This window comes from Ursus maritimus, unplaced genomic scaffold, assembly GCF_017311325.1.
Source record: "Ursus maritimus isolate PB19 unplaced genomic scaffold, ASM1731132v1 scaffold_26, whole genome shotgun sequence".
NCBI lineage: Eukaryota > Metazoa > Chordata > Mammalia > Carnivora > Ursidae > Ursus > Ursus maritimus.
The window spans coordinates 45031709-45059443 of record NW_024425119.1 but is presented as its reverse complement, the minus strand read 5'-3'; the positions used below and the strand labels follow the sequence as shown (position 1 = coordinate 45059443).

The 27735-nt window shown below is 36.0% G+C and overlaps 2 protein-coding genes across 2 annotated transcripts; one reads left to right on the top strand and one right to left on the bottom strand.

Annotated features, from left to right (window-relative positions):
* Positions 1–11615: 11615 nt before the first annotated feature.
* LOC103682019 (olfactory receptor 6C74) lies at positions 11616–12649 on the bottom strand. Its single transcript, XM_008711589.1, has one exon. It carries the CDS (start codon positions 12552–12554, stop codon positions 11616–11618), a length of 939 nt encoding a protein of 312 aa, XP_008709811.1. The 5' UTR covers positions 12555–12649.
* Positions 12650–24801: 12152 nt separating this feature from the next.
* On the top strand, positions 24802–25737 carry LOC103682020 (olfactory receptor 6C76-like). Its single transcript, XM_008711590.1, has one exon. The coding sequence runs from the start codon at positions 24802–24804 to the stop codon at positions 25735–25737; it is 936 nt and encodes a 311-aa protein (XP_008709812.1).
* Positions 25738–27735: the final 1998 nt, after the last annotated feature.

The window sequence follows — 27735 nt, the reverse complement described above, 5'->3', positions numbered from 1 at the left end:
CGAGATTCAATTTCAGATAAGAAAATATGAACTATCCTGAATAAGTTTATTTTCTATCCTTAGTAGTATTTCTATTCCATCAATCTCTGTTATCATCCCTACTCTTCCCACATTGTATGCCCCAAAAAACAGTAGGAACAGTCTGGTAATGTAGGGGTGTGTAATAAAAAAGTGCAGTTTTCCTTTAAAAGCTATGATTCTGAAAAATGAAAAAATAATTAAAATGAGAGTAATGGATATTGAAGCAGAAAAATATAAATACGGTTTCGAGAAATTGCATGAGGAAGGAAAAATATAAAGACAAACTTAATGGAAACCTAGAGATGCTATGGCTTTTAGAACTAGGACAGTGAAGGGTGCCTGAGTCAGGTAAGCTGCAGGCTTGATTTTGGCTCAGGTCATGATCTCAGGATTCTGGGATCAAGTCCCATGTCATTGTCATCAGGCTTTGCATGCTCAGCATGGCGTCTGCTTCTCTCCTTCTCCTTCTGCCCTCCCCCCTGCTCTCTGTATCTTTCTCTCTCTCAAATAAATAAATAAATATTTAAAAACAAATAGAATAGTGAGCTTAGGGAAAAAGTTAAAAGAAGTAAATTAGTAAGTAAAAATTAAAAGAAGATTAAAACTTTAAAAGTAGTAATAATCTTAAATTTAATAATATGTAAATTAGTATTAGTAAATAAAAATTATAAGAAAATGTTCACCATAAAATTTCTCTCCATCTACTTCAGTGCTCTACACTTACCATTTTATTCTTTGTCTAAAATACGACTGAAAGATGAACAATTTGAGGTTAGCATGGCCTAAAAGAGATGAAGAGTATTCGGTAAATTTCAAACAGTGAATCACAAAATAGTGTTGACATAATTTTGGAAGGCATGTATTTCCCTATCATAAGGATATTCAAATATTTGGCTAACAAGTAATTAAATAAATATTAACTAGAGATAATTATAGTTATTGCAACACACAGTATGTATTAAGTAAAACAATCAGATTATTCTGGTTTGCACAGCTATCAAATGGAGATCAGGATTAAGTTTCAAAGACTATTTTGTCCTAAATTGTCCTCTGAAAAGTATAATCCCTACCAATGATTATAGTGCAACTTATAGTGGTTTTTTTTTTAAATTAATGATTCTAAGGAAGATTTCTTTACTCAGTATCTTCATATCGAACACATAAAATAACTAAGATTTAGTAATGGGCCCCAGATAGAAAATGTTTTTTGTTTTGAGAATATCAATATAATTATTTCCAATCTCTAAAACATAACATTATTATTTCAAAGACGTATAAATAAAAATAAACATACAAGTACAAATAAAATTTGTTTCCAGTTATACCTAGAGGCATTTGTAGGAGTATTTTAAGATAAAAAATAAGATCTGTTGTCAGTCATGTTAATAATTGAGTGAATGGAAGAAAGGACTGTTGTTTTTCCTCCACATTCCTTTTACATTCACATAATTGTGAAGCGATGAATTATAAGTTTTTCTTCATTTACACAAGTTAATCTGATGGCAACAACTGTAGGAATGCTTATAGCTAAAACACCTAAATCACAGTTTTATTATGTCAGGTTATTTCTTTGTCCAACTTCAACAGATAACACATACCAACCATCCCCCCAACACACATTGTACAGAAATTAACGAGGTTACATTACAAAACCATTAGAAGTCAGACCTAGGTTAGATATTGTGAATATTAGTGAAATTTTAAAAAGGTAATGTTTTTAATACTAAATTTTCATTGTAATCTGTCTTTATTTACTATTTCCCTTACATCACAATTTAAAGGTAGAAAAAATAAGGTTAATACCATAATGTAAAAAAAGGATAAAATGAGTTAAAATATATCTAATGGAAATATGGCCCTTAAACTTTAGACATACCAATTCCTTTCATCCATTTGAGTCCTAACTCAGTCTGCCAAAAACACTTAAAAATCAAACACTCTTTTTGGAAGATATTAAACAGATTTGTTTAGACAAAGTATCTCTGCTTTAATATTTAATTCTTTTATCAACATGCTGAACAAAACACACTGACATTCCATTTCTTTCTGAATGGATCTCCCTCTACCCCACAATCTATGATTGTTTTTCTTATCTATTTAGCAACTTTGTAAATGGTTTTAGGGCTTTTTTCCCAGATTTTTAGAGTAGTATATTAAATTTCCCCATTACTACAATTTACTTATTCATGTATTGAATGCTTTCCTTGGTATTATTCACAGTGCCATATAAAATTCATCAACACTTGATTCCATTGAGTATTTCTGCTTTCTGAGCCCCAAAGGAAAATATCTAAAGGTTATGAGCAGTTCCCAGAAGATATGAGATCCAAGAACACCATTCCCAAAGGGTTACAAATTTATACATTATACATGCGTTCTCCCCAGCCACTAAAAACTTAAAAAAATAAATTACATATTTTTTTCAAAACTACTTTTACTATGTCCCCAAAGCTTTCAGGATAGATGTCCCTAATCTGTGTTTGCGCTTCCATGCACATGTGTTTTGATATCCCAAATACATAGATAATAAACTGGAAGTCAAAAAAGAAAAGATTATTTTAGTTGGTAATAACAAGTGACAGTATTAGTTGGAGAATTTATTAGCCTGTCATGGAAAAAAACTGTACCTGAAATACCTAACAGTTTATGTCCTACATGCTATGTTGTTTCTGTTCTGAATTTAGTCTTTCCTCCAAAAGTCTTTGCAAAATGATCTAATAGACCCTAAATTGATATTTCATAACACCCAAGCACTCTCCACTTCCTCTATACTAATGGAATATTTGTCTATGTCCATAGCTAGTCTTCCTTGCAACTTGTTGTGACCACGACTCACCATCATTTCATAGATGCTGACAGAGTATCTAGGGTCAGGGACAGAACACTTTATTATTTATCGTATAGCAAGAAGCAGGAGCTTCATGTTCTCATGAGGGCCCTAATGGATGTTGTTGTCTACGTCTAAAGCTGAAGAACCCCTGATTTAGTAAATTCTTAGTCCTTTAAAGAGAAAAACCTGCCTAACTTTGCCCTACTAGAATATAGTATTTTTTTTATTATGTTCAGTTAGCAATCAAAACCACAATGAGATACCACTCAATACCAGTTGGAATGGCAAAAATTAACAAGAGAGGAAACAACAAATGTTGGAGAGGATGTGGAGAAAGGGGATCACTCTTACCTGTTGGTGGGAATGCAATCTGGTACAGCCACTTTGGAAAACAGTATGGAGGTTCCTCAAAAAGCTAAAAATAGAGCTACCTTATGATCCAGCACTTGCACTACTAAGTATTTACCCCAAAGATAGAGATGTGGTGAAAAGAAGAGGTGCCTGCACCCCAGTGTTCATAGCAGTAATGTCCGCAGTAGCCAAACAGTGGAAGGAGCCGAGATGCCCTTCAACAGATGAATAGATAAAGAAGATGTGGTCCATATATACAATGGAATATTACTCAGCTTTCAGAAAGGATGAATATCCACCATGTGCAATGATATGGACGGAACTGGAGGGAATTATTCTAAGTGAAATAAGCCAAGCTGAGAAAGACAATAGCCAGATGGTTTCACTCATATGTGGAACATAAGGAATAGCATGGAGGACCACAGGGAAAGGGAGGGAAAACTGAATGGGAAAACAGTATCTTTAATATACTGCTAAGGGGAAAACTCTGCCAAATCTGTTATAAAAATATTCTTGAATAGAGAGTCCAGAACAAAAGCTACCACAACATGTAGAAATGTTTCAGAATTTCCTCCCACCAAATCCACCCCTCTTTTCTAAACCAACCCAGCTTCTGCTGCAAATTCACCTAAGTATGGTCCTCTGTTGACCTCTCTGATCAATCTGCAGGTCTCTTTCATCACTCCCAAGATGTCAGTCACAGTGTTCTCCAAAGGGATGTAAGCCAATGACCAGCCCTCACACAAGGGCAAACCCAAGAGTGCCTGAGGTCTCCTAGAAAGAGTTTACAATTTTGGAGGTTAGCAGCCTCATCATTCAGATTACAGGTTAGTAATGCCTCCAACATAGCTTTCATCTGGCTGGTAAGATTTAGGGCTCCCAATTCAATAATTTGTTTTCTGAGGGACTGCTTAAGTATATTTAATCCAATCTGTCCTATTTGTTCAAGCCATCAGCCATATGATATTTGTCTGCTCCACTATGTGACTTAAAATAGGAGTGAGGAAGACATTTGGAAGTGTTTTGTCTGACAAAAAAAAACAAAAAACAAAAACAAAAACACAAGAAAGAACACAGATTGGTGAGGATGTGGAGAAAAAGGAAACCATGTACACTGTCGGTGGGAATGTAAACCAGTGCAGCCACTGTGGAAAACACTATGGAGATTCCACAAAAAATTAAAAATAGAACCACCATATGATCCAGTAATTCCATTACTGGGTACTTACCAAAAGAATATGAAAACACTAATTTGGAAGGATATTTGTATCCCTATGTTCACTGCAGCACTTTTTACCATACCAAATTATGGAAGCAACACAACCCAAGTATCCACTGGTAGATGAACGGATAAAGAAGATGTCATTATGGGTGGAACAGGAGGATGGCATACCTAACAGTCAAGTAAATTTAAAGCTCTTGCACTGGAGTATTTGTCTTCTGGAGGAAGGCTCCAAGGGTAGTTCTTGGTGACAAAGATCATTAATAGTCTTCTGAGGTCTAAGGTGTCCTCTTGCCTGATACCGGGTTTTTCTCTCTCTCTCCACTTCCACAAAATCTGAGTAGTCCATTCCAGAGCTATAATTTCATCTGGTTTCCAGTTATCCCCTACTCACACTCAACCTTTAATCTAGAAGGGTCAGGTGCATGAGGGACAAGGACAATTTTATAAAATTTATAAAATTTATCCAGAATTAAGCTTGACTCTACTAGACTCCTTGTGGCCATGTTACCACCTGGAATGTGTACAAACCAAACTGATTTGAGTTTGTTAAAGCAATGATATAACATGTATTGGGTGATATCATTAAATTTATTAAACTTGTACTCTTAGGTTCCTGTGGACTGTGACAGTTTCTTTAACATTTCTTATTTTGATAACCTAGACAGTTTTGAGAAGTACTTGTCAGGCATTTTCTAGAATCTCACGTTAGTGGAATTTGTCTTGGGTGTCTCTTCTGGACACCCTCAGGGGACAGAACAAGGGAATACCTACCCAGATCTATACACACAATTATGCATTTGCATATGTATCCTTCTGTATCTTTGTTAAGATACTCATGAATTCATACTAATATCTTCAACATTAACCCAATATCACATGACCCATTCTACCTTTGTCCTCTTGCTCGTATGTATCCCTCCAACTGTGAAACAATTGCTCCCACCATCTGCTGATGACTTGATTATTCAATTCCAATAAAAATGTTTAGTAGGAAGCAACTTTATCAACTAGAGTACAGGGCTTATGACTTGAGTCTTACTAATCCACTCATTTCCACACACAGGTTAATACATTTCCTCTGTTCCCCTCAGTGAAGTTGTTTCATACATTCATACTATCGTTAGTCCTTCTGCGTTCCATTTTAAGGTCCTGGATTTTTTTATTTATTTTTAATTTGCACAAATTAGAGTTATTCTTTGTGTTGTAACATTCTTTCTACTTGTTTTGACAACTGTAGAGTGATATACCCATCTTTATAGTGTCATATGCAATCGCTCTACTACCCTGAAAAAATCAACTGTGCTTCAACTGTTCAACCCTCCAGCTCCCAAGTCCTGGCAATCACTGGTCTGTTTACTTTCTCTATAAGTTTGCCTCTTCCAGAATAACATATAAGTTCAATCATCATACACTTTATAGCCTTTTAAGTCTGCTGAATTTCACTTAATCGTAGCTAGTTTCAATCCTACCTCCTGACCCTCAGGCTCATTAACAGGTAGGAGGGTTAGGGACTCATACCTCTTTCCTTACCACCTATGCAAGAACATCTACAATTGGATGAGGAATCTTTCATATTCCTAATCTTGCCCATGGAAGACCCCTGTCCCCTCCTCTTCCAGAAAGCCATATCATTTCCAGCAATTTATCTTCTTCAACAAAACTTTCAAGACCTGGGAAGGATATAATAGGTCAGCCAGCCACAGTTTCATAGATTCTGGCAGAAAGCACAAGACTCCTGAATCAGAGACAATAGGCATTACTACTCACAGCATAGCCAGTGGCATAAACCTCATGTTTGCCACAGTTCTCCTTCCCTCCCAATCCCCACCAAGGTCTATGGAGAGAGGACTCACATGGACGTGTCACAACTGAGAAACCCTGAGCTTAGGAAAATCCCTCTATTTTAAAGAGGCTACCAGCAAACGCGCCCAATCGTGCCACAGTACAGGACATTATCATAATTTTATTCAGGAAGAAATCTGCCTTCTTGCCTTGAAGGAGAAATGATCTCTATTTCTATGGCTGAATGATATAAAAACAATTGTAAAGGTAACCCTAGAGCAAGAGCTAATACAAGATATGTAGAAAGTCTAATGAAAATTGGCCCTCAACAGTCATGACTGCACAGGCAGTTGCATGAAATACCCTTTTAAGGAGGGTTTTTTGAATTATGACCTTGAAGTGTTTGAAGATAGTGCTATGACCATAAGAAGATAAGATATCAAGAATCCATGGAATCAAGTATTGAGGAGTTACTTAGATGATCACTTAGAAAGAGCTTGTATTGGGGCACCTGGGTGGCTCAGTTGGTTAAGCGTCTGCCTTCAGCTCAGGTCACGAACCCAGGGTCCTGGGATCGAGCCCTGCATCAGGCTCCCTGCTCCGCTGGGAGTCTGCTTAAACCTCTCCTTCTTCCCTCCCCCTGCTTGTGCTTTCTCTCTCTCTCAAATAAATAAATAAAATCTTTGAGGAAAAAAAAAGGAAAGAAAGAAGCTTGCATTAAAGGATAAGTTTTTCAAAGTAACTGTAAATGATACAGAGCAAAGTGATAAGCATGTGAAATATAGTCTCTATAGTGCTATAAGGCAGGAAGGTTATTTCTAACTATATAGAGAGAAAGAAAATGACAAGTTTGTGGCTTTAAATTCTTAGCTTGTTTTATAGTCAGCAAACTATGGAGTTCCCCATGACTACCCTAAAGAAATTTATTATTTCTTAGAGCCTTATGTCAGTTGTTGCAGAAAGCAAAGGTAGACTCTGATCTTTTTTTTTTTTTTCAATAGAGGAGTTATTGACATGTAACACTAGTGGTTTCAGGTGTACAACATAATGATTTGATATTTATATACACTGCAAAATCAGCACCACAATAAGTCTAGTTACCATCTGTCACCCTACATGGTTACATTTTTTTCTTTTGATGAGAACTTTTAAGATTTACTCTCTTAGCAACTTTCAAGTATGCCATAAAGCATTATTAGTTATAGGCACCAGAGATAGGCTCTGATCTTGCAGTGAGTTAAAAATAGCAACATCAGTTGAAATTACACCCTTACCAGATACCTTTTGTGAACGTTCATAGATTGGACATAAGGGGGCAGGGTTAGGAGAAAATCAGAATGAGTACATTGGGATATTTGATATATTTTGATTGTCCCAAATGGAAATCACATGAATTCACTGCCAGGAAAAGCTATCCTCTTCTTTCCCCTCATGTCTTATACACAACTTTGATGCTGCTTTATTTAAAATACTAATGACCAGAGAGCTGACAGCCAACTTTAAAGTGAATTCCAGGTGTCCTCTTGACCCATGTCTACCAAAATAGTCGTGCCTAGCGTGGTAGAGAGGCTAACATTCGAACCTCAAAGAGAAAACTTACCTACCAAAAAGTATTGTAGTAATTGTTCTAGTCCATTCGGGCTACTATAACAAATATCAGAAGACAGTTTGTCATATAACAAAGAAATATATTTCACACGGTTCTGGAGCACGGAAAACTGAGATCAGAGTGTCAGTGTGGTCAGGTAAGGGTCTTCTTCCAGTTTGCTGTGTTCTCATTTTACGCTTATGTGGAGGAAAGAGGGAGACAGAATTCTATGGGGTCATTTCTATAAAAGCACTAATCCTGTTAGTGGGCTCAACCCTCATAACCTAACCACCTCCCAAAGGCACTATTTACTAAAACCATCATCTTTGGGGGTTAAAATTTCAAAATATGAATTTTGGGGTACACATTAAGATCATAGCAATAATTCACCAACTTACATTGACAAAAGTCTGGGGGAATATATGTGACAATAGATTCTAAGGGTGATATACCAGACAGAAAGTAAATATAATTCTATCTAAGGGTGAATTTATTGATATATTTTTAATGATTGATATTTTTTTTGCTATAAATTAGGCTTTTACTTTCAGAAAGCTAGTTTACAAGCACATCATGGGTCAGAATGAGACCTGAGTCGTGATTGTGGATTTAATGGAAGAGTTCAAGCTTCTGATGATGGCTATCAATTTTTGTTCAATTAGATAACAACTTGGATTTGTGAATGATTTATCCTGATTAATGTTGAAATATTAGAAAAATTTAAATCCAAAGATGTAGAATGACAGCAATATGGAACAGTTTTTTAATGTGCAATCCGCTTATATATCCCTTAACTCTGTGACTGGTGAAGATCCAGAAGAAAATTCTTTGTACAAGGTATTGATTCACAGGGGGATAGTAACGGTATTGAAAGGTATTGTAATTGCTGGTCTGAAATGGAAGTGGGAGATAATTTCATTAAAATGAGCTTCCTCGTTCACTGGAAATGATGGGACCATGGGAAGGCAGAGGCTATGTCATAGTACTTAGCTGACATTGGCAAGATGGGTGTGGATCCTTACTAGTTGGTAAAGTTAGAGTGGTTATCAAAATTGCATGATATGCGTTAGCATGAAAAAGACATCATGCCGCTCCTAAGGCTAAAATAGACAATCCATTAGGTTCCTATTTGACCTATGTAATTGAAAGAACACTAGGTTGGGTGAAAGGAGGGATGGTACAGCCATCTCATGGTTGGTATTAGAGCTCCTTATCCAATTAAAGACTTTAGTGAGTTCATAGAACCAGAACCCATGAAGGAAGTTATCCTTGAAGAGGAGCCATGCATTGATATTAATATCTTACTCTCCCTCCAGGTTTCCTGAAAGGATATATATCGTTCTGTCAGGAAAACTGTCCACTGAAGAGGGTGAAATCTGGAACTCTCCTGGATTGTTTCACCTCATCTCTGAGCTAATCTTAATTATAATGATGATAGAATGTCAGGGTATACACTTACTAGAGTGGAAGATAACGGGGGTGGAGAAAGTTTTGTTGATAAGTGGCAGTTATGTCTTAGTCTGGTTTACAGTGATTCTACTGCAGGTGAAAAATCATCCTGAATATACTGTTAAAACAGATATACTCAGGACCAAGCAGAAAACCATGGAGTTCACCCTCATTAACAAATAATAAAGCATCTTTCCCGGGCAAAGCTGCAGTACTTGGTACTACCATCAGATACCTTAAAAAATGATGCAGGAATGGTGATCCATTCCACATACCCTTTAACTCAAATATTTGCCTGCCCTACCCCAGATGAATTTTAGAGGGTGACAGTAGATTCACAGGCTGAATTAGATGGTAACACCAATTGCAACTGTGTTTTAAGTTATGGCTCATTTATTGGTTTAAATCAAAACAATATTGGCACTAAAGACTGAGTTACTGAATTTTGAATGTGTTTTTATGGACTAATAGAACATAACAGGTGGATTGCATCACCTTGAAATAGTGAAACAGATAAGAAAGCAGACCTTCATTCTGGCTGTAGGGCCATCTCTGGCCTTCTGCTATAATTTAGACCATAGACAAGCAAACCAAAATCTGCAGAACAAGCCCACAGGCTGCTTTTGTACAGCCTTCATTTAAGAATGGTTTTTACATTTGAAGGGTCAGAAGACGAAGGAGGAAGGGGTCGAGGGAGGAGGGAGGATAGGAGAATGGAGGAAGCATATAATGGTAAGTTAAGATTTCTTTTTTAAAAATGTATCAGAGAATCGGAACTTCTCAGGTGAAGTATTTTTTAAGTACACATTAAGAGAAATATACAATTTTATTTTACAAATACATATTCCAATTTTCTCTTTTGTATGATAACAAATACCCATCAATAGTATGCTTTCATGAAGACATTCCTCTACCACTCTGTTCCAAAATACATGGTATTTTATTTATTTTTTTAATTTAAATTCAATTAGCCAACATATAGTACATCATCAGTTTCTGATGTAGGGTTCAATGATTCATCCATTGCATAAAACACCCAGGGCTCATCATATCATGTGTGCTCCTTCATGCCTTGTATTTTAACAGTCTATGAAAAAGTAACCAGTTTTCAAAAGAGAGCTGTAATAAGCCAAAGAAATTTAGAATTGGTCGTTTGAAATTATTGCCTTGGTTTTTGTTACTGAAGATTATATAAGGTCAATAATTATGAAAATGCTCATCCACCCATTTGGAAAACTTAGAATTATTATATTGTCTATTAAAATATTCCAAATAAAGACTTTGTGCACTTTAAAAATATTTATATAAAAGTAAAAGTTTAGGCAGCACATTAGCAATAGAGCAGAGTAGTAGTAATTCAATATCAAAAACAAATTCAAATAGGACAGAAGAATAACTATTGTGACTTTCACTTCTTTTGATGTGATCAGCATGCATTGGGAAACATTGGTTTTGAACTACGAAGACCCTTCTAAGTACCAATATCAGATAGGCTTAGAATAAGACCTTCATATAATTTATCACATAATAAACTTATATTTGCAAAAATAATAATATATGTTTCATCAAGTTGAATCTAATAGTTGTACCATTAATATTAAAATTAATTTATATCACAAAGTTGTGTTATGAAATATATTGATTCTTTTTCCTAATGTCCTTGCTTAATTTCTATTTTTCTATTAATATGTTTATTCTATACAATAGTGAATATATAATTTATAAACAAATATACATACACTGTGAAATTCAAGTGTTTTTGTTTGTGTTTAATTTTTTTACTGGTAGAGTATATGATAAAGAATAATAATAATAAGCAAAAGAAATTTAGAAATTGTTTGAAATGATTGTCATGACCTCTATTTATAGAAACAAAAAAATTCCATATTATCTAAAGACATGGTGATTAGTGATTCAATTTCTATAATAGTTAGATGTCAATTCCCATTTTTTATTTTGCCTTGAGTCAGTAACAATTTGTGGGTTTCTAGAAATATGTGCTTTTCAGCTAAGTTTTACAAATCTAGGTGGTGCATTAACTCTATATAGAATATATGTAAAACTGACTCTCTGAGCTCCAGAACAGTGGAAAGGAACATGGAGAAATTAAAGTCTAGTTTTGTCTTCCTCTGAGAGATTTTTTAAAGGAAAGAGATAAAAGCACCAAATAAAAAGGAAATTATATTAGCCCAAAAACCGGACAGGTAAGGGAGAGAATTAGGCTTTGGAGATTAGTCAGGCCACCATGAAAATTATGTCAAGAAAAATAGTTAATATTATTTTGAATACAAGCATTGAAGAGTTCTGTGAAACACTATACCCTTCTTGAATTATTTCACTCATAGCCTCAGTAATATCACTAAAATGGTTCACTTTACTGAGAAAATCTCAATCTTTTTGATCATGTGCTTAAAAGCATCATGCACTTGTTTGTTTCTCAGTGTGTAAATGAAGGGATTCAACATGGGGGCAACAGAGGTACTGAGCAGGGCTATCCCTTTATTTAAAGACACTCTGTCCTTAGCAGAGGGTTTCACATACATGAAGATGCAGCTGCCATACGAAATGGACACAACCACCATGTGAGAAGAACATGTAGAAAAGGCTTTCTTCCTCTGTTGAGAAGAAGGTATCTTCAGGATAGTCCTGATGATGTTTGCATAGGAGAGAACCACTAATACCAGTGTAACCAGGAGGATCAAAATGGCTGAGAGAAATGTCATTAAGTCTACTACATCTGTGTCTGTGCAAGAGAGCTGTAATATAGGAGAAAAATCACATAAGAAATGGTCTATAGTGTTGGCTGCACAGAAATCTAGCTGGAGACCCACAAGGAGTGGTGGAACAATTACTACAAAACCAGCCAACCATGAAGCAAAGACCAACAAGTTGCAGACTCTCTCACTCATGATGGTCAGGTAATGCAGGGGTTTGCAGATGGCCACGTAGCGGTCATAAGACATGGCGGCCAGAAGAAAAAATTCAATTGAACCCAACAGAATAGTAAAAAACAGCTGTGTTGCACAACCGTTGTAAGAAATGGTCTTATCGCCTGTCGCCATACTGACAAGAAATCTGGGGATGCAGACAGTTGTGAATGAGATTTCTAAAAACGAGAAACTTCGGAGGAAGAAATACATGGGTGTCTTTAGATGCACGTCCAGGAGGGTGAGGGTGATTATGGTTAGATTCCCACTGACACTCAACATGTAGGTGAAAAAAAGGAGAAGAAAAACGACCACTTGTAACTGTGGATTGTCGGTCAGTCCAAGAAGAATAAACGTTGTTACTGTGGAGTGGTTTCTCATGGTTGACTTCTACCAGAATAATAATAAAAAAGTAAAAAAAAAAATAAGAAAAAATGAGAAGTAAAGGGTATAACCTGCATGAGATACCTATTAGTTCGAGATTGTCCATATACGTGTTGCTCTCGACACCCAACCTCCTTCAGTATTCTGCTAGTCAGCAGTAACGGCCTCTCAAAATTCACTCCTCTAATTTGTACTCAAAATCTCACTAACTCAGTGCAACTCTAGGACTTTCATTTCTCAAGTGTCATAAATTCAGGCATTCCAAAAGGATAATATATGGCCTATAAATTCATATAAAAATAGAAACAAAGAAAAAAACAGAAAAATTGTCATAATATTTTAACTTGCATCATCTGTAGTTGCAATTTTCTCCAATCTATTTAGTTTGCACTAAGTTATTTTCCACCATCAGGTGACTTAATTCCTCTTTGCTAAATGTATCTCTTTCTCTGTTTATTACTCCTTATGATAGTATTCTGTAAGTCAGATTTCAGCTGAGGACTCTTGGCCTTTTAAAAAACATAAACTTGACCTAAACGTCTGAGGCCCGTGTACAGTGGGGATTCAGTACTTTCACCAAACTTCTGAAAACTCCTCAGGATTGAAATCCTCATGACCACGTTAGGTCTGCTTTCCCCTTTTTCCTGAAGACTTGGGTGTACGTTTGTCTCACTCACCCTGGTTATTCTCTTTTCTCTGATATGGACCCAAGCAGATAGGAAGTGTATCCTCATGCATGATGACTGTGTTGTTTATGTAGCATTCTTTATTTAGTTTTTGCAGTAACAAAGGAGGTTCTAGAAAACAAAGCCATTTTAAAAAGATGTTATCTACTCATGCCTGGTAGTGTGTTTTAGTTTCATTGCTTTGCATGGCTCCCTCTGTTGCCATAGTAGCCTCTTCTCCCTTACTCATGTCCTCCTCCTTCTCTTCTATTACTCTCTTGTTTTATGCTTAGCACCTTAAAATTCAGGATTATGTTAACCTTCTCATTTTTTATTCTTATTTTCTGTCTTTTCCCAGACCATGCTTACATCCTCATGTTTATCATCTCAAAAGTCTATCGCCAAATTTTTCTAAAGCACGACCATATTTTCCTTAGGAAGAATATCATGTCATATGTTACATTGCAGTTTAAACCTATTACATTTCATACAGTCCAGTTCAGGTGTTAAAAATGTACAGATATTTCCAATGGTTATAAATAATTACAATATGACTAAGATTTTTTTTCCTTTTTTTTCCCTCTTTTACTTCATTCCTTTCTTATGTTTTTTCCTCTCTTTCCCCTGACGCCTTCATATACCCTTTTTCTAAAAATGTCTACATTCTGGCAATTAAGGGACCATATATACTCAGTAATCAGATTTTTAAAATCCAAGTTTGGTCTATTTTCCTTTCTTAAGGTTGGTCTATTTTTTAAGGTCAAATGCACAAGAAAATGTCAGTCAGCAAAAGATGAATTATACAGGGTGCCAACTTATAATGTTAAAAGTGAATTCATACATGCATACTCCCAGGCTATACTTAAATTACAAAATTGCAAAAAAAAAAAAAAAAAAAAAAAAAAAACCTTTTGAAAGAAGTGGTAATTGGTATGTCCATAAAAAAAAAAAAAAACCTATTGTAAACTACTTGACATCATTATTTTCTTTTAACTCCAAATAAAATACTTGCTGAATGGCAGTAAAATAGTCATTGTTTCTGACAATTTTTATAAGCCAGGGACTTCTGTAACTACTTTGGCAATTAATCCGTAAGGGAGAGGAGATTCTTTTGGGATATGAAAACCGGGTATTTCATGAAATGTTTAAATTCTATTGAATGCAACAAGAGGAAATTTCTCAAGTTTAGTACTAATTCATTTTTTCAGTGTTGTATTTTTATAATATTCACATTGACCTTATATACTAAAGGCATACGTAATTATAATTATCTGAGGAAAACAACACATTCCTTTAATAAAATACATTTCTGAGATTCATTTGAAAGCTATGAAGGATACCTATTCAAAGTTTGATTCCTACAAAATGAAGGTTCAAAGATTCCTTATTAAGACAACTCAACTGAGTTGTAAAAAAAAAAAGTAGTTCTAACTTCATGCCATAAATTTTAATGGCTTACAAATGAATCAAAGTTTTTGTCCAGCTTCATGCAATTAAGTTAATCTGACTAAATTTTTTAAAAATTCCCAAAACTTACTGTCTTTAGCAACTTCATTCACAACTGTCTTCTTTTGGTTTGAGTCCCAGAACAGAGGCAATTTCTGAATGTTGCATATCCATCATATTTTTATATTACTTTAACACACTTTTATCTTTGCCTTCTCAGCCAAAATACATTAACCCCAGCATCTCACACTCAACATGTGTGAGCTCAAAAATTTCGTCATGACAAGAAACTTCTCTAATTTCATTTCTTATTATTTTCTTTAAAGAGCCATATCTCTGACTTATGTTATTAAACTTGGAGGACATGTTTTGTATTACATATGAAATAAATATTATTCTTAAAAAAAAACTTAGAATGGAGTGGTAAAAAAAAGATTTCAGTCTCATTGCTTACTTTGAGATGTGTCTGGCCTACAGGAGAAGCACAATTGCTTCTTCTGCAGTTTTAAGGTTGCAAGAACTATAATCATCTTTCTGTACTCTGCCATTGATCTCAAGAGGATTAACTAACAAGACAATTTTTAAAAGATGGAAACACTTCCCAGGAGACCATTGTACACCTATGTTAAAAATACATGAATTATTTATTAAGTGCAGAAAACTCTATAATCCATAAACTCAAGGTAAAGACAAGAAAGAATCTTCTTTTTGAGGCAGCTATATGTTGTAAGGCATAAGGAGTTTTTGGAACTTACAGCTTACATATGCATAACAGATATACATTCCACACAAGAAAAAATGAAGCTCCCCAGTCCATATGGAGAAAAGACTTTAAGGGGATTATTACCAAAAGTTTCAATCCTGATTCAATAAGGGGCTTATATTATAGTTTCCTAAGTTAAGCACTCAAGGCCATCCTCTTGAGGGGCAGCTTTAAGAACTTAATTCGTTTCAGGATCTGAAAGCCAAGACATGTCATCATTGACAACGGAAATATTAAAGTGTGACATTACCATGGAAGGATCAAAGTCATAGAGATCTAGACTGAAGGGAAGTGAGTTTCTCAAGACAGATGATAGGAGTCTAATGTTTACACCTGCTCTCTAAATGTCTACATCCAATCTGCGGGAAATTTGGTTGATGCTACATCAAATTTTATTTCGATTCATTTTACCTGTCTTTATTTCTACTGCTAAGTACTTAAGCTAGTACTATCTGCTATAACAGATAAACTGTAAGATCATTGCAATGTACATGTTAGATATTTAAAGTTATTTCAATGAAGTAGAAATGTATGTACAGGATGTGCAATTTTCACACTATATAACTTGGTTACTTTTCACAAACTCAACATACCCACATAAGCAGTGCTCAGTTAAAGAAACAGAATGTTACCAGAACTACAGAATCCTCCCTTGTTCCTCTTCTGGTCATTATCCCTCTCAAGGCTTAGCCACTATTCCCACTGTCAATGAACCAGATCTTTTTTTTTTTTTTTTTTTGCCAGATTTAACACAATGGAAAGTTATTTCCTAAAAATTTAAAGTCAAACATGCAGCAAAAATGGCAGAGATTTTGTTTTTTTGTAGGGTGGGATGTGCCTCCTCTACTCTGCGCCATCACTCAGAGATTGACTTCTAAGGCTCTGCCCTCTTCAACATCTATCTACAGTCAGCCAGCAGACAGAGGAAGAGAGACTGGTGAATCACGTGGGATTTTTATTGCTAAGCCTGGAAGTCATTTTCTTAATTTCCATTCAGTTTCCATTTATAAGAACCCCGTTATACAGACACACCAAAATGCAAAATGTCCAGGATGTCTAGTCTTGATGTGTGTCCAGCAAGAAATATTTTGTGATTAGACAGAGTGTCTGCTACAGCTGCTAACATTCTGTCCAGTCTACCACTGCCTTCCACCTCTAAATAGTAGCCTGTGCAAGCCTTCAAATTATCTTTGCTTCCTTCCCTCACCCAATCTATTTTCTGTAAAGAAGATAAAAGTGTGTTCTCTAAAATTTAACTCAGGTTATGCTACTTCTTTGCTAAAATTATGCCCTAAAACCTAATTGAATTGCAGACAATGAGTGGCCAGGAAGAATCCTTGGCATAGTTCCCCTCCACCCATCTTCATCCTCTTCCACTCTTTCCTTATTTGCTGTTACCGGTTGTAACACTGACTCTCTTTCCATTCCTCAAGCTCTTTTTCACCTCTATCGCTACCTATGCTCTCACTCTACTTTCAAATTCCAAGCCTCTAATTAAATGTCATCTCCACAAAGTCATTTTCAAAAAAGACCATATGTGAGGAGACCTTTCCCTTCTTTATAGTCTTTATCTCAGTCTTTTGTTCTTTACAACACTATCAGTATTAATTTTTACATATCTTTCTTCTCTCTTTCACTCTCTCTTTTATCCATCTGTTCTCCTAGATAATTCTAAGTCATTTCAGAGAAGAGAGTTGTCTGCTATATTACTTCATCCCTATAGACTTAGGATCTGGGGTATCCCTCAAAATAACTAGAAATTGAATGTGTTGAATAATTTAAAAATTGAGTTATTTAGATATGAGATCGATTGATGGTTATTCTGAAATTTTGAGCATGATGAAATAAGAAATAGAGAATGTCTTTAAGTAAGTTGTAGCATAATAAGAGAAAGCCTGGGAAATGAGCCTGGAAGAAATTTGGAGGAGAGAGGGAGTAAAGATGAGCTAATTTTTTAAATATTCAATTCAGGGTGTCATCTATATAAAAATATTCTGATATAATCCTTCCCAATTTTTAGATAAAATAATCTACACTGAAAACTAATAATTCAAACTTATGCAACTCTGGAAGCATTTGAATATAAGATAAAACATTTTAAAATGAGAAAAATATCTGTTAAAAAACAATGAGTTATCAAGCGATGAAAAGACACGGGGGAAATCTTAAATGCATATTACTAAGTGAAAGAAGCCAATATGAAAATGTACATACTGTATGATTCCAACTATATAATACTCTGGATAGGCAAAATTATGGGAATAGTAAAAAGACCAGTGGTTGCCAAGAGTTAGAGAAAGGGGTTAGGAATGAATAGATGTAAATAGGATTTGTAGGACAACGAAAATTCTCTCTGTGATACCGTAATGATGGATACATGTCATACATTTGTCCGAAACCAAAGAGTGTACATCAGGAGGGAACTGTAATGTAAACTATGGACTCTGGGTGATTATGCTGAGTCAGCATACGTTCATTAGTTGTAACAAATGGATCACTCTGGTGGGGGTTGTTGATACTGGAGGAGACTATGCACGTGTGGATGAAAATGTTTTGGGAAATCCTTGTACTTCCCTCTTGATTTTACTGTGAACCTAAACCTGCCCTAAAATAATAATAATAATAATAGTAATAATAGTAAAAGTCTTAACTTAAAAAAAGAAGAAATATGAGAGAAAAAAATCTAAGTTTTATATCATAAAGCAAGGGTCACTACCAATTGAATAAAATGATCTTCAATTCCTCTTTAGTTCCTTGCCTTGTCTTAAAGAAACAAATTACAAAGTGCCCCCAAAACCACTCATTATGACCCGAAGGAACTGTGTGTATCAGATGACTTCATTATTGCTCAGAATATTAATTCAGTAAATATATTAACTTTTATTAAAGGTATACATATTTGGGACACCTGGGTGCCTCAGTCAATTAAGCATCTACCTTCAGCTCAGGTCATGATTCCAGGGTCCTGGGATCGAGTCCTGCATCGGGCTCCTTTCTCAGCGAGGAGCCTGCTTCTCCCTCTGCTTGCCTCTCTCTCTCCCCCTCTCTCTGACAAATAAATAAATAAAAATCTTAAAAAGAGGTACAATATTCAAAGTTCAAAATGTCAAGCATGTTAGAATTTTATTAATGAAAATTAGCAGCCTCCTGCTCCAGCCCTCATGCACCTTCACTCCTATTCTCCACAGCCCTCAGCTGTTTACAGGTTTGCTTGCTCTATTTTATATATTACTAATTCTTAATATTTTGAGTTAGAAATTAGTTACTAGCCTAAATATGGAAGATGAGCATTTGAAATTCTTACATTTCCCATCCCTCCTACACTCATCTCTTTTTTAATATTTAATTTTAATATAATTTTGTGAATAATTTTATTGCAATTATCAATTGGATTTTTGTACTAATTTACATTATTTTGACAGTGTAAAATTTTCTTCGATCTGAGCCAAATCTTGGCCTATATTTAGTTTCTTTATTTAACAATGTTCTGTTTCCACTGGGCTTCATTTTCTCTAAAATAATTGCCTAGCAGATGGTAACTACACTTATTGTGGTAAGCATTTAGTAATGCATCTCAGTGTCAAATTACCATGTTGAACACCTAAAACTAATATAATATCGTACGTCAACTATACCCCAATTGTTAAAAATTGCATAGCTATTTTTGTACTCTTCAGTATTCTCTGTTCAGGTAGCCTCCCCAAGTGCAGCTATACCCTCAGTAGACTCAAATATTTAGCAAACTCTCTCTTTTTTGTTTTCCTTTTTCTCAGATCTAACAGTCTCTGGACTCTTTTTCCTTCCAGCCTTACCAGAACTCATTGTCTTCGAGGCCTGATGCACACCTATTGTATGGGGAGGCTTGTTTCCGATATGGCAACATGGAGATGCATTCTATCTTTCTCCTACTCCCAAGTGTGGTTGGAGTTTGAGGATATTTAAGTTTCTTCACATTGTAGTGCCCTCTTTTAAGAAAACAACCCCTAAATTATGAATGCACATTTATAAACACAGAATTAGGAACAAACATGAGATTTATTTAGGATGAAGACAATGATAACCAGTCACACGTTTAATTGAGCTATTAAAATAATAAAGTCCAGAAAAATAACACAATTTGCATTAAGTATATAATTCTCTACTTTTTCCTCAACACTTTTATGTATTTTTGATGATATTGCCATAGTTTTTTGTTTGTTTGTTTTGGGGTTTTTTTTTAAAGATTTTATTTATTTATTTGACAGAGAGACAGCCAGCGAGAGAGGGAACACAGGCAGGGGGAATGGGAGAGGAAGGAACAGGCTCCCAGCGGAGGAGCCTGATGTGGGGCTCGATCCCAGAACGCTGGGATCACGCCCTGAGCTGAAGGCAGAGGCTTAACAACTGAGCCACCCAGGCACCCCTGCCATAGTTTTTTTAATCGACCATTTTGAAGTGTATAGCTCAGTGGCATTTAGTCCATCCACACCGTTGTTCTGCAACCAGCACCCATATTTAAGTTCCAAACATTGCTCACCCAAAAGAAAACTCTGTACCCATTTCACAGCCATTTCCCATCCCTTCTTCCTGTGCCTCTGGCAAATACCAATCTGTTTTCTATCTCTATGGATTTACCAATTTTGGATATTTCATATAAGTGGAATCATACCGTTTGTGGCCTCTTATGTCTGGCTTCTTTCACTTAGGGTCATGATATCAAGGTTCATCCACACTGAGGCATGCATTGATACTTCACTTTTTTCTGGTTGGATAATATTCTATATATATATCTCACATTTTCTTTATCAAATTACATATATTTATATGTTAGGCCTTTTGATATTGTCCCCAGGTCACAGAGTCTCTTTCATTAAATACATAAAATTTACTTTTTTTGTTTTTCAGATTGAGTGGTCTCTAGTAATCTTTAAGTTCACTGACTCTCTTGTTTTATAATCACCTTTCTGCTATTCAGCCCACCCACTGAACTTTTACTTTAAATAGCATTTTTGTTACAGTATTTTAAAATAATTCTTTTAATATACATATATTTAAATTTATTTGTGAATAATTCTTATTTTATTTCAGGCTCATTGAAAAAATTTAGTCTCTGATATTTACCCCCATATTTAAAATGTTTGGTATTTCTAATTCTTCTCTGGAACTCCAGTGCTCCAGCTGGAGTCAGTTTTCTTCAGCTGAAGAACTTCCTGCAGCATTTCTTATAGTGCAGATGTGTTACGGAAAAATGCTCTTAGTTTTATTTTATTTGAAAATGTCTTTATTTCCCTTTCATGTTTGAAAGATAGTTTCACTGTATAGAATTCTAAATTACAATTGTTTTTTGTTGCTGTCGTTTTGGGTTGTTTTTTATTTTGTTTTTGTTTTTCTTTCAGCACTATAAAGATTCCCCTCTGTTTTCTGGCCTCCCTAGCTTATGAAAGGAAGTCGGAAGTTGTTCAAGCCATTGTCCTCTAACACTCATGGTATGTAATGCCCCCTTTTTCTCCGGTCACATCTTTTTCTCATTGTCTTTGGTGTGTAGCAATTTGATTATGATGTGTAGGCATTTCGTCATGCTTGGAGTTAGCTTGGTTTCTTGATTTTGTAAATCTATGTCATTTTTCAAAGGTATGAACTTTGAAAACATTGATTCTTCAAAGTTATCACGTGTCCAAGTTGCCAGTATGGAAGGAATTCTGTAAATTTCTGTAACCCCGACTGTCAATCTTGTCCAATAAAGTTTCCCCTTACAACTGTCTGTTGATTAAAGCAGGAAAGGAAGAAATCATAAAGAAGGGGAAAGGAAAGTGGGAAAGGATATGATGGAAATAAAGAAGAAAATAGGGAGTGAAGGAGGAAGGTGGTCAGAGATAATATAATTTGGGTCTCAGAATATCGCCATTTGTTAAAGACAGAAACATACTAATAACATTGGATTTGTAATCAATTTTCATAAATGGTAATTAATAGACAGTTGGTGTTACCAGAAAGTCAGTCAGTTTAGTGGGAAATCCACCTGAATGTACTTATCCCTTTGTTCATTCCTCAGCACTCTCACTTTCTTGATGAAGATCAGATTTCTGACCTATATCATTCGTGTTCTCCCTAAGAACTTTAACATTTTTTATGGGACAAGTCTGTTGGCAATGAATTCTCTGTTTTTATTTTTGTCTTAGTCTATCTAGACTGCTGTCACAAAATACCATAACTGGGTGCCTTGAACAACAAACATTTATTTCTCAGTTTTAGAGGCTAGAAAGTCTAAGATCTGGGTGCCAGCAGATTTGGTGTCTGGTAAGAGCTCGCTTCATAGATTTCATAGACCTGTCGCCAGGTCTTCTCATCGCAGAAGGGGGCACGGGAGCTCTCAGGACATATGCATGCCCTGGACGTACAGGAGTGTTTGATACATTTCAAGCACACAATAAGTAGGTATTCTAGGGAAGAATAAATGAATTAATAAATTAGCGAAGGTAAGGGGGTGCATGGTGCGTTAATATAGCATATATTCTACAGAATCTCCTGAGAACATAGTTGAAGGAGATAGAACGGAGTCTGTCTGTTTTGGCATCTCTAATATAGTGAACAAGCCAAAGATCCTCAGGGAAATATTGCCTTTGGAGTTGAATTCCTTGCAGAGATAAGCACACAGTTTAGAGCATTCCCAGGAAATAAACCATAATCATTTGATAGGATAACAGTTGTCTAATTTTAGTGCTGTGCTGTATTAACCTAAAAACATATTAAATATGAAGAATAAAAGAGATACTTGGGTAATTTAAATTGTTGATTTGAGCTAGAAATAGCTAATCATGAAATGTCCACAAGTGTTAAAATTTATTTTAAGAATTATGCATTTCAGTGTGATGCCTGGGAAGAAGAAAAAAAAGTAAACCTAAGTGCTTTATTCTGCGACAGGAATATAAAAAATGTGAACATCAACTAACAAAATCCTTTGCCTGTATAATTCTGTTTCTACACCTTTAAGAATAACAGTTTGTAAGTTTTCGTGTTTTGCAGAGTGATTTATAATCTATATACTAAAATAAATATCTCTCAAACTCTGAGTACTTTATTTAAAATAATAGATTTAAAATATTCTGATTTCATTTTAATTACAGAGGATCTGATTTAATTTATTAAATGACACCATTTTTTAATAAAAATGTGTTCATGATTTTGAAGGTAGGGAAAATTTTCTTGCAGTTTTTAATGTAAACATAAATAAAAGTAATTGGCTTGCTAAACATATTATAATACACTGTTCCAGTGTATATCTAGGGAGTTGGGGACCAGGAGAAAAACTAGGTCTGATTTGAATAAAATTCTTGTGGGGGTGATGGCTTTGTTTTTGACCCAAATGACAGGAGCCGTTATAATACAATTAGTTGCCTCGGAAATTGTCCCTTAGGCTTGGGACAATGTGTGTTAAGTACTAGGAAGATATTATTATACTTCGGCGTTAATAGCCGGGATCTCTAGAACCTTAAATATCCCTAGAGAAAACTGTTATTGTACTCTCCCCAATAAATTCTTATTAATTCATGAGTTTCATTCTTGTATACTTTTTTCGCACTGTTTATCCTGCCTAAAATGCCGTACTCTACTTCCTAGTCCCTCTCCGCTGCTTACCTTTGGATCCGTCTTTGTTGGGTTTTTTAAGCGTCCATTCTTATTAATCTCTCTCAACCCCTAAGCCCCATAGTAAGAATGAGTCTCATCTACCATTAAGTTTATGGCACATTGTACCTTGCTATATTCGTTCACAAATTCTGTCTCTTCAATATATTGGTAAAGCACGATAGGCAGGGACATTGACTTCTTTGACTCCTCAGTATAAAACAATGCATTCTCCATGAACTTATAACAATTGTTTACATTGGCGGTAATGTAAACAATTTTTATAGGTTCATGAAGAATGCAATCTGGTGCAGCCGCTCTGGAGGCAAACCATAAGAGACTATAAACTATAGGGAGCAAACTGAGGATTCCTAGAGGGGAGATGGGTAGGGGAATGGGGTAACTAGGTGATGGGCATTAAGGAGGACATTTGATGTAATGAGCACTGGGTGTTGTATGCAGCTGAAGAATCACTAACTTCTACCCCTGAAACTAAAAAAAAAATGTTTAATAAGTGTTTCATATTCATAATGAAGTCCTTAAAGAAGCATGACTGATAATGAAGTCATCAAACAAGAAACTCATCCTCAAGGGATGAAATGTTAATGCCCAGGAGTTTTCATGACATTTAGTTTAATGAGAGCTTATATAATTTTCAATCCATTTGAATTGGCTCGGCTTTTGACTTACCATATTATTTGGGGGCAGTCAGTATTACCTGCAAGTGTCTGAACACTTGCCAAGTGACCGATCATCAGAGTAGAATTTGCTAGAGTTTCTTCTCTGTATTCTCCTTACAGCTTTGCTGTAACTCATTTCTACACATCAGGTAAGAAGCCAAAAACTAAATACCAGTCACTGTCTCATCTGAAGAAAACTCCGATCTTAATGGTAAGTTTTTCTCTTTATGGTCTTCCCCTACTCTCTTACTTCTTTTCTACTTCTTTTGTCTTCCTTCTCTGTCTTCCCTATTTCATTTCCCCTTTCTCTGAATCCTTATTCACTGTCTTTTGCATTTCACTGTGCTATTCTCTTCCTGTTTTCAGAACTATAAGCAGAAGAAGTTCCAGTCAGTTTTACTATACAATCAGATAAATTTAATATTAGCATAGGAGATGATAAAAGTGAAGAAATGAAGAGATGGAATAGAGACAAAACACACTACACTGATTTATAGGAATAAAAAATTCAGATAGGACCAAGAAAGAGTGTTTGGTAGCTGAGTAGGTGTGGCCCAGGCCCAGCCGCGGAAGAGCTACAGCTGTTACATCAGATTACTTCCAGGGTGATCTTAAACCATAGGCTGGATTTCTGTTTTCAGCCGTCTTAAACATTCATATGTCATCTTATTTCTCTGTTGCACTCACGGTCAGTTCCTTGAGGCAATGATATTTATATAGTCAATAGGCTGAGTATAAGTACTGGGACATTTCAGTGCTTACATACTGAAAAAAAGAGGAAATAATTGTTTTCACATTTCTTCACCTCATTACCATAAATCTAAGCCAGACTATAAAGATGATTTATGAGACAGCTTTTATTTCATCAGATTTGTAGAAAACATTTGTCTTTCCTCGAAAGCAAAGTAACTGCTTTTGTTAGAGTTTAGCTTACATTAATCATTTCAAAAAAGTGCCCCATTTGTATGTACGATCAATAGCAATTACTGGTATTTTGACGTGGTTATCTTCATATTTTACCATTGCTACCTGTACGTATTTTTTTCCTCGATATTTTTACCAGAGCAGAAGCATATCAGGAGGTCACGATGGAAAACCGTACAACCGTGACAGTGTTTATCTTAGCAGGATTGACAGAGGACCCCAAATTGAAGATGGTGCTATTTATCTTCCTACTCCTAACCTACTTGCTCAGCATCTCAGGCAACTTAGTTATCATTACCCTCACTTTGCTGGATTCTCATCTAAAGACCCCTATGTATTTCTTTCTTCGAAATTTTTCTTTCTTAGAAATTTCTTACACAACAGTCTGCATCCCCAAATTGCTTGTAAGCATGGCAACCGGTGACAAAACCATTTCCTATAACTGTTGTGCAACTCAGTTATTTTTTGCCTTCCTTCTCGGTGCCTCCGAATTTTATCTCCTGGCTGTCATGTCCTATGATCGTTATGTTGCCATTTGCAAGCCCCTGCATTATACAACCATTATGAGCAGCAAAATCTGTATCCAGCTAGTCCTTAGCTCTTGGGTCACTGGTTTCCTCATCATCTTTCCAGGACTCATCTTAGGCTTAAGCCTGGAGTTCTGTGGCTCCAATATCATTGATCACTTCTATTGTGACACTGCTCCCCTCTTGCAAATCTCCTGCACCGATACACACGTGTTGGAAATGATGAGCTTCATCTTAGCTTTGGTGACTCTGCTGGTCACTTTGGCATTAGTGATTCTATCATACATGTATATTGCCCTGACAATTCTAAAAATTCCTTCTGCCAACCAGAGAAAAAAGGCTTTCTCCACCTGTTCTTCTCACATGATTGTCATCTCCCTCTCATATGGCAGCTGCATCTTCATGTACATGAAGCCCTCAGTCAAGCAGAGGATATCCTTAATGAAGGGAGTGGCAATTCTCAATACTTCCGTTGCTCCACTTTTGAACCCCTTCATTTATACTCTAAGGAACCAGCAGGTAAAGCAAGCATTTAAGAACTTGCTACAAAGAGTTCTGTCTTTATTCAAATAGAATCATAATGAGATATATAAGGAAAGTTAATAAGGAAAATTGCAAAGGAAGTGCTTAGATTGGGTCCCAATTTTACTATTGCAGCCTCCAATATATAGTCGTATTTGTCCTTTCACTTCTTTCTGAAGTGTCATGATGGTTACATTAGTTCTTGTTTCTCAATAATGCCTTCCCTTTCAATACTAAAACTTTATTTTTCTGTTCCATTGTAAGAATTCTCAAATTTGACCCCTTTCTCCTCTTCTTCCATTTAAGTGTAGCAAATATTTGAAAGATTATTTTAATCAACTTTATGTATTAGATCATGGAGACTTAATTATTTCCACATCTGTGTAGTATATTTTGTTCTTATATTTGATTTTCTGTAAAATCTTGAAAAGTTCAAAACAATTATACGATGTCTTCTTTGGGATTTTACCTTTACCTGGCATTTTGTGTCCTGATATACAATCTCTATTGTTTTTAAATAAAGATATTTAAAAGTGGGAAGTTGCAATTAAAATATCAATGTACTTCTTTGTCTTGAGAATTGAAAAAAAAGTATGCTAGTGTAATAAAAAATCATATTGTATATTATTTTTATTTTACATTTTATGTTATATAAGTAAATATGTAAATAAATGTTGACTCATATGTATGTGCTAAATCACATAACTTTTTTTAAAGATTCATTTATTTATTTGAGAGAGAGACAGAGCCCAAGAAGGGGGAAAGGCCGAGAGAGGAAAGCAGGTTCCATGCTGAGCGTGGAGCCTGACTCCGGGCTTGATCTCACAACCTTGAGATCATGACCTAAGCCAAAATCAAGAATCAGAGACTTAACGTATTGAGCCACCCTGGTGCTCCATCACATAACTTTGATTAAGAATAAAATGCAGTGGGGTTTAGGGAAGAAGGCAGCAGAGAAGGGGACCTTGTTTCATCTGGTCCCATAAATTTAGCTGGATACCTATCAAACCATGCTGAACACACACAAATTCAACCTGCGTTGTAAGAAGATTTATCTGGATCTCTACAAGCAGAAAAATGACTACTTTTTGAAAGTCATTTTGAATCTTTGGGGGAAATATCGGATAAATGGAGAGGGGAGGGAGCCTCCATAAGCTGGCCACCAGGAAGTGATATAACACCAGAGCACAAAATCAGGACTCTTAGAAATCTGCTCCAGTGAGAGACATCCCTGTCTGAAAAAGGCAGAAGGGATAAATAGGGCAGAATTCTAGGTGGATCACTGTGGTCTCAGGATTCCAGGAAACTCAGAAGGTATGGGGGGAGCCTGAACTGATAAAGTGCCCACGCAATGGAGCACGGAGACCAGTTATGGTCAGTGAGCCCAGAAGGGACTCTCATCTCCAGTCATCATAAAACTCAAGCCAGGCTGATAGGGCAACCACTTTCTGCCTGACCACCATGAAAAGACTAGAAGTTGTGGGCTGTTTAATGCCCCAGGGGAGATATAGAATGACTTGTACCCATGACAGGGCAACAGCTCTCAGAACACTGGGGCCACACCCAGCCATGACCTGGGAGCTGAGGAAGAGGGTGTATAGCCAACTCCAGGGCCACTAGCAATTGCAAAGTCACAAAGCTTTGAGATGCTGGTGGGTCCCCAGAATTCCCCTGGGAGAGTTACAGCAGGCATGAATAGTGAGAGTCTGTGGAGTTTGGTACACACAGAAGTGGAGAAGGTTTAACCTGGAGGGTTTATTGAGAAAAGGGGACTGCTACCTTGTGACTCTGGGCCAGAGATTCCCGCACAGCCATATTTGCTCTGACCCTCTAAAGAGAAGCAGAGAGCCACCAGGGAACAAAAGCCAAACAAACAGATGACCAGCTCACATCAAACCCATCCCCCTGGCAAGGGGTGGGGCAACTACACCCAGGCAAAGATGCCTGAGAAGCCCAACAGCAGGCCCCTCCCCCAGAAGACAGACTGGAAGAACAGGTGAACCATAGGTTATTTCCCACAAGACTGTAAAACTTCAGCACCATGGGAAA

Bases quoted from the DNA above. Each gene is read 5' to 3' on its own strand.
- LOC103682019 (XM_008711589.1), bottom strand. From the start codon at position 12,554: ATGAGAAACCACTCCACAGTAACAACGTTTATTCTTCTTGGACTGACC.
- LOC103682020 (XM_008711590.1), top strand. From the start codon at position 24,802: ATGGAAAACCGTACAACCGTGACAGTGTTTATCTTAGCAGGATTGACA.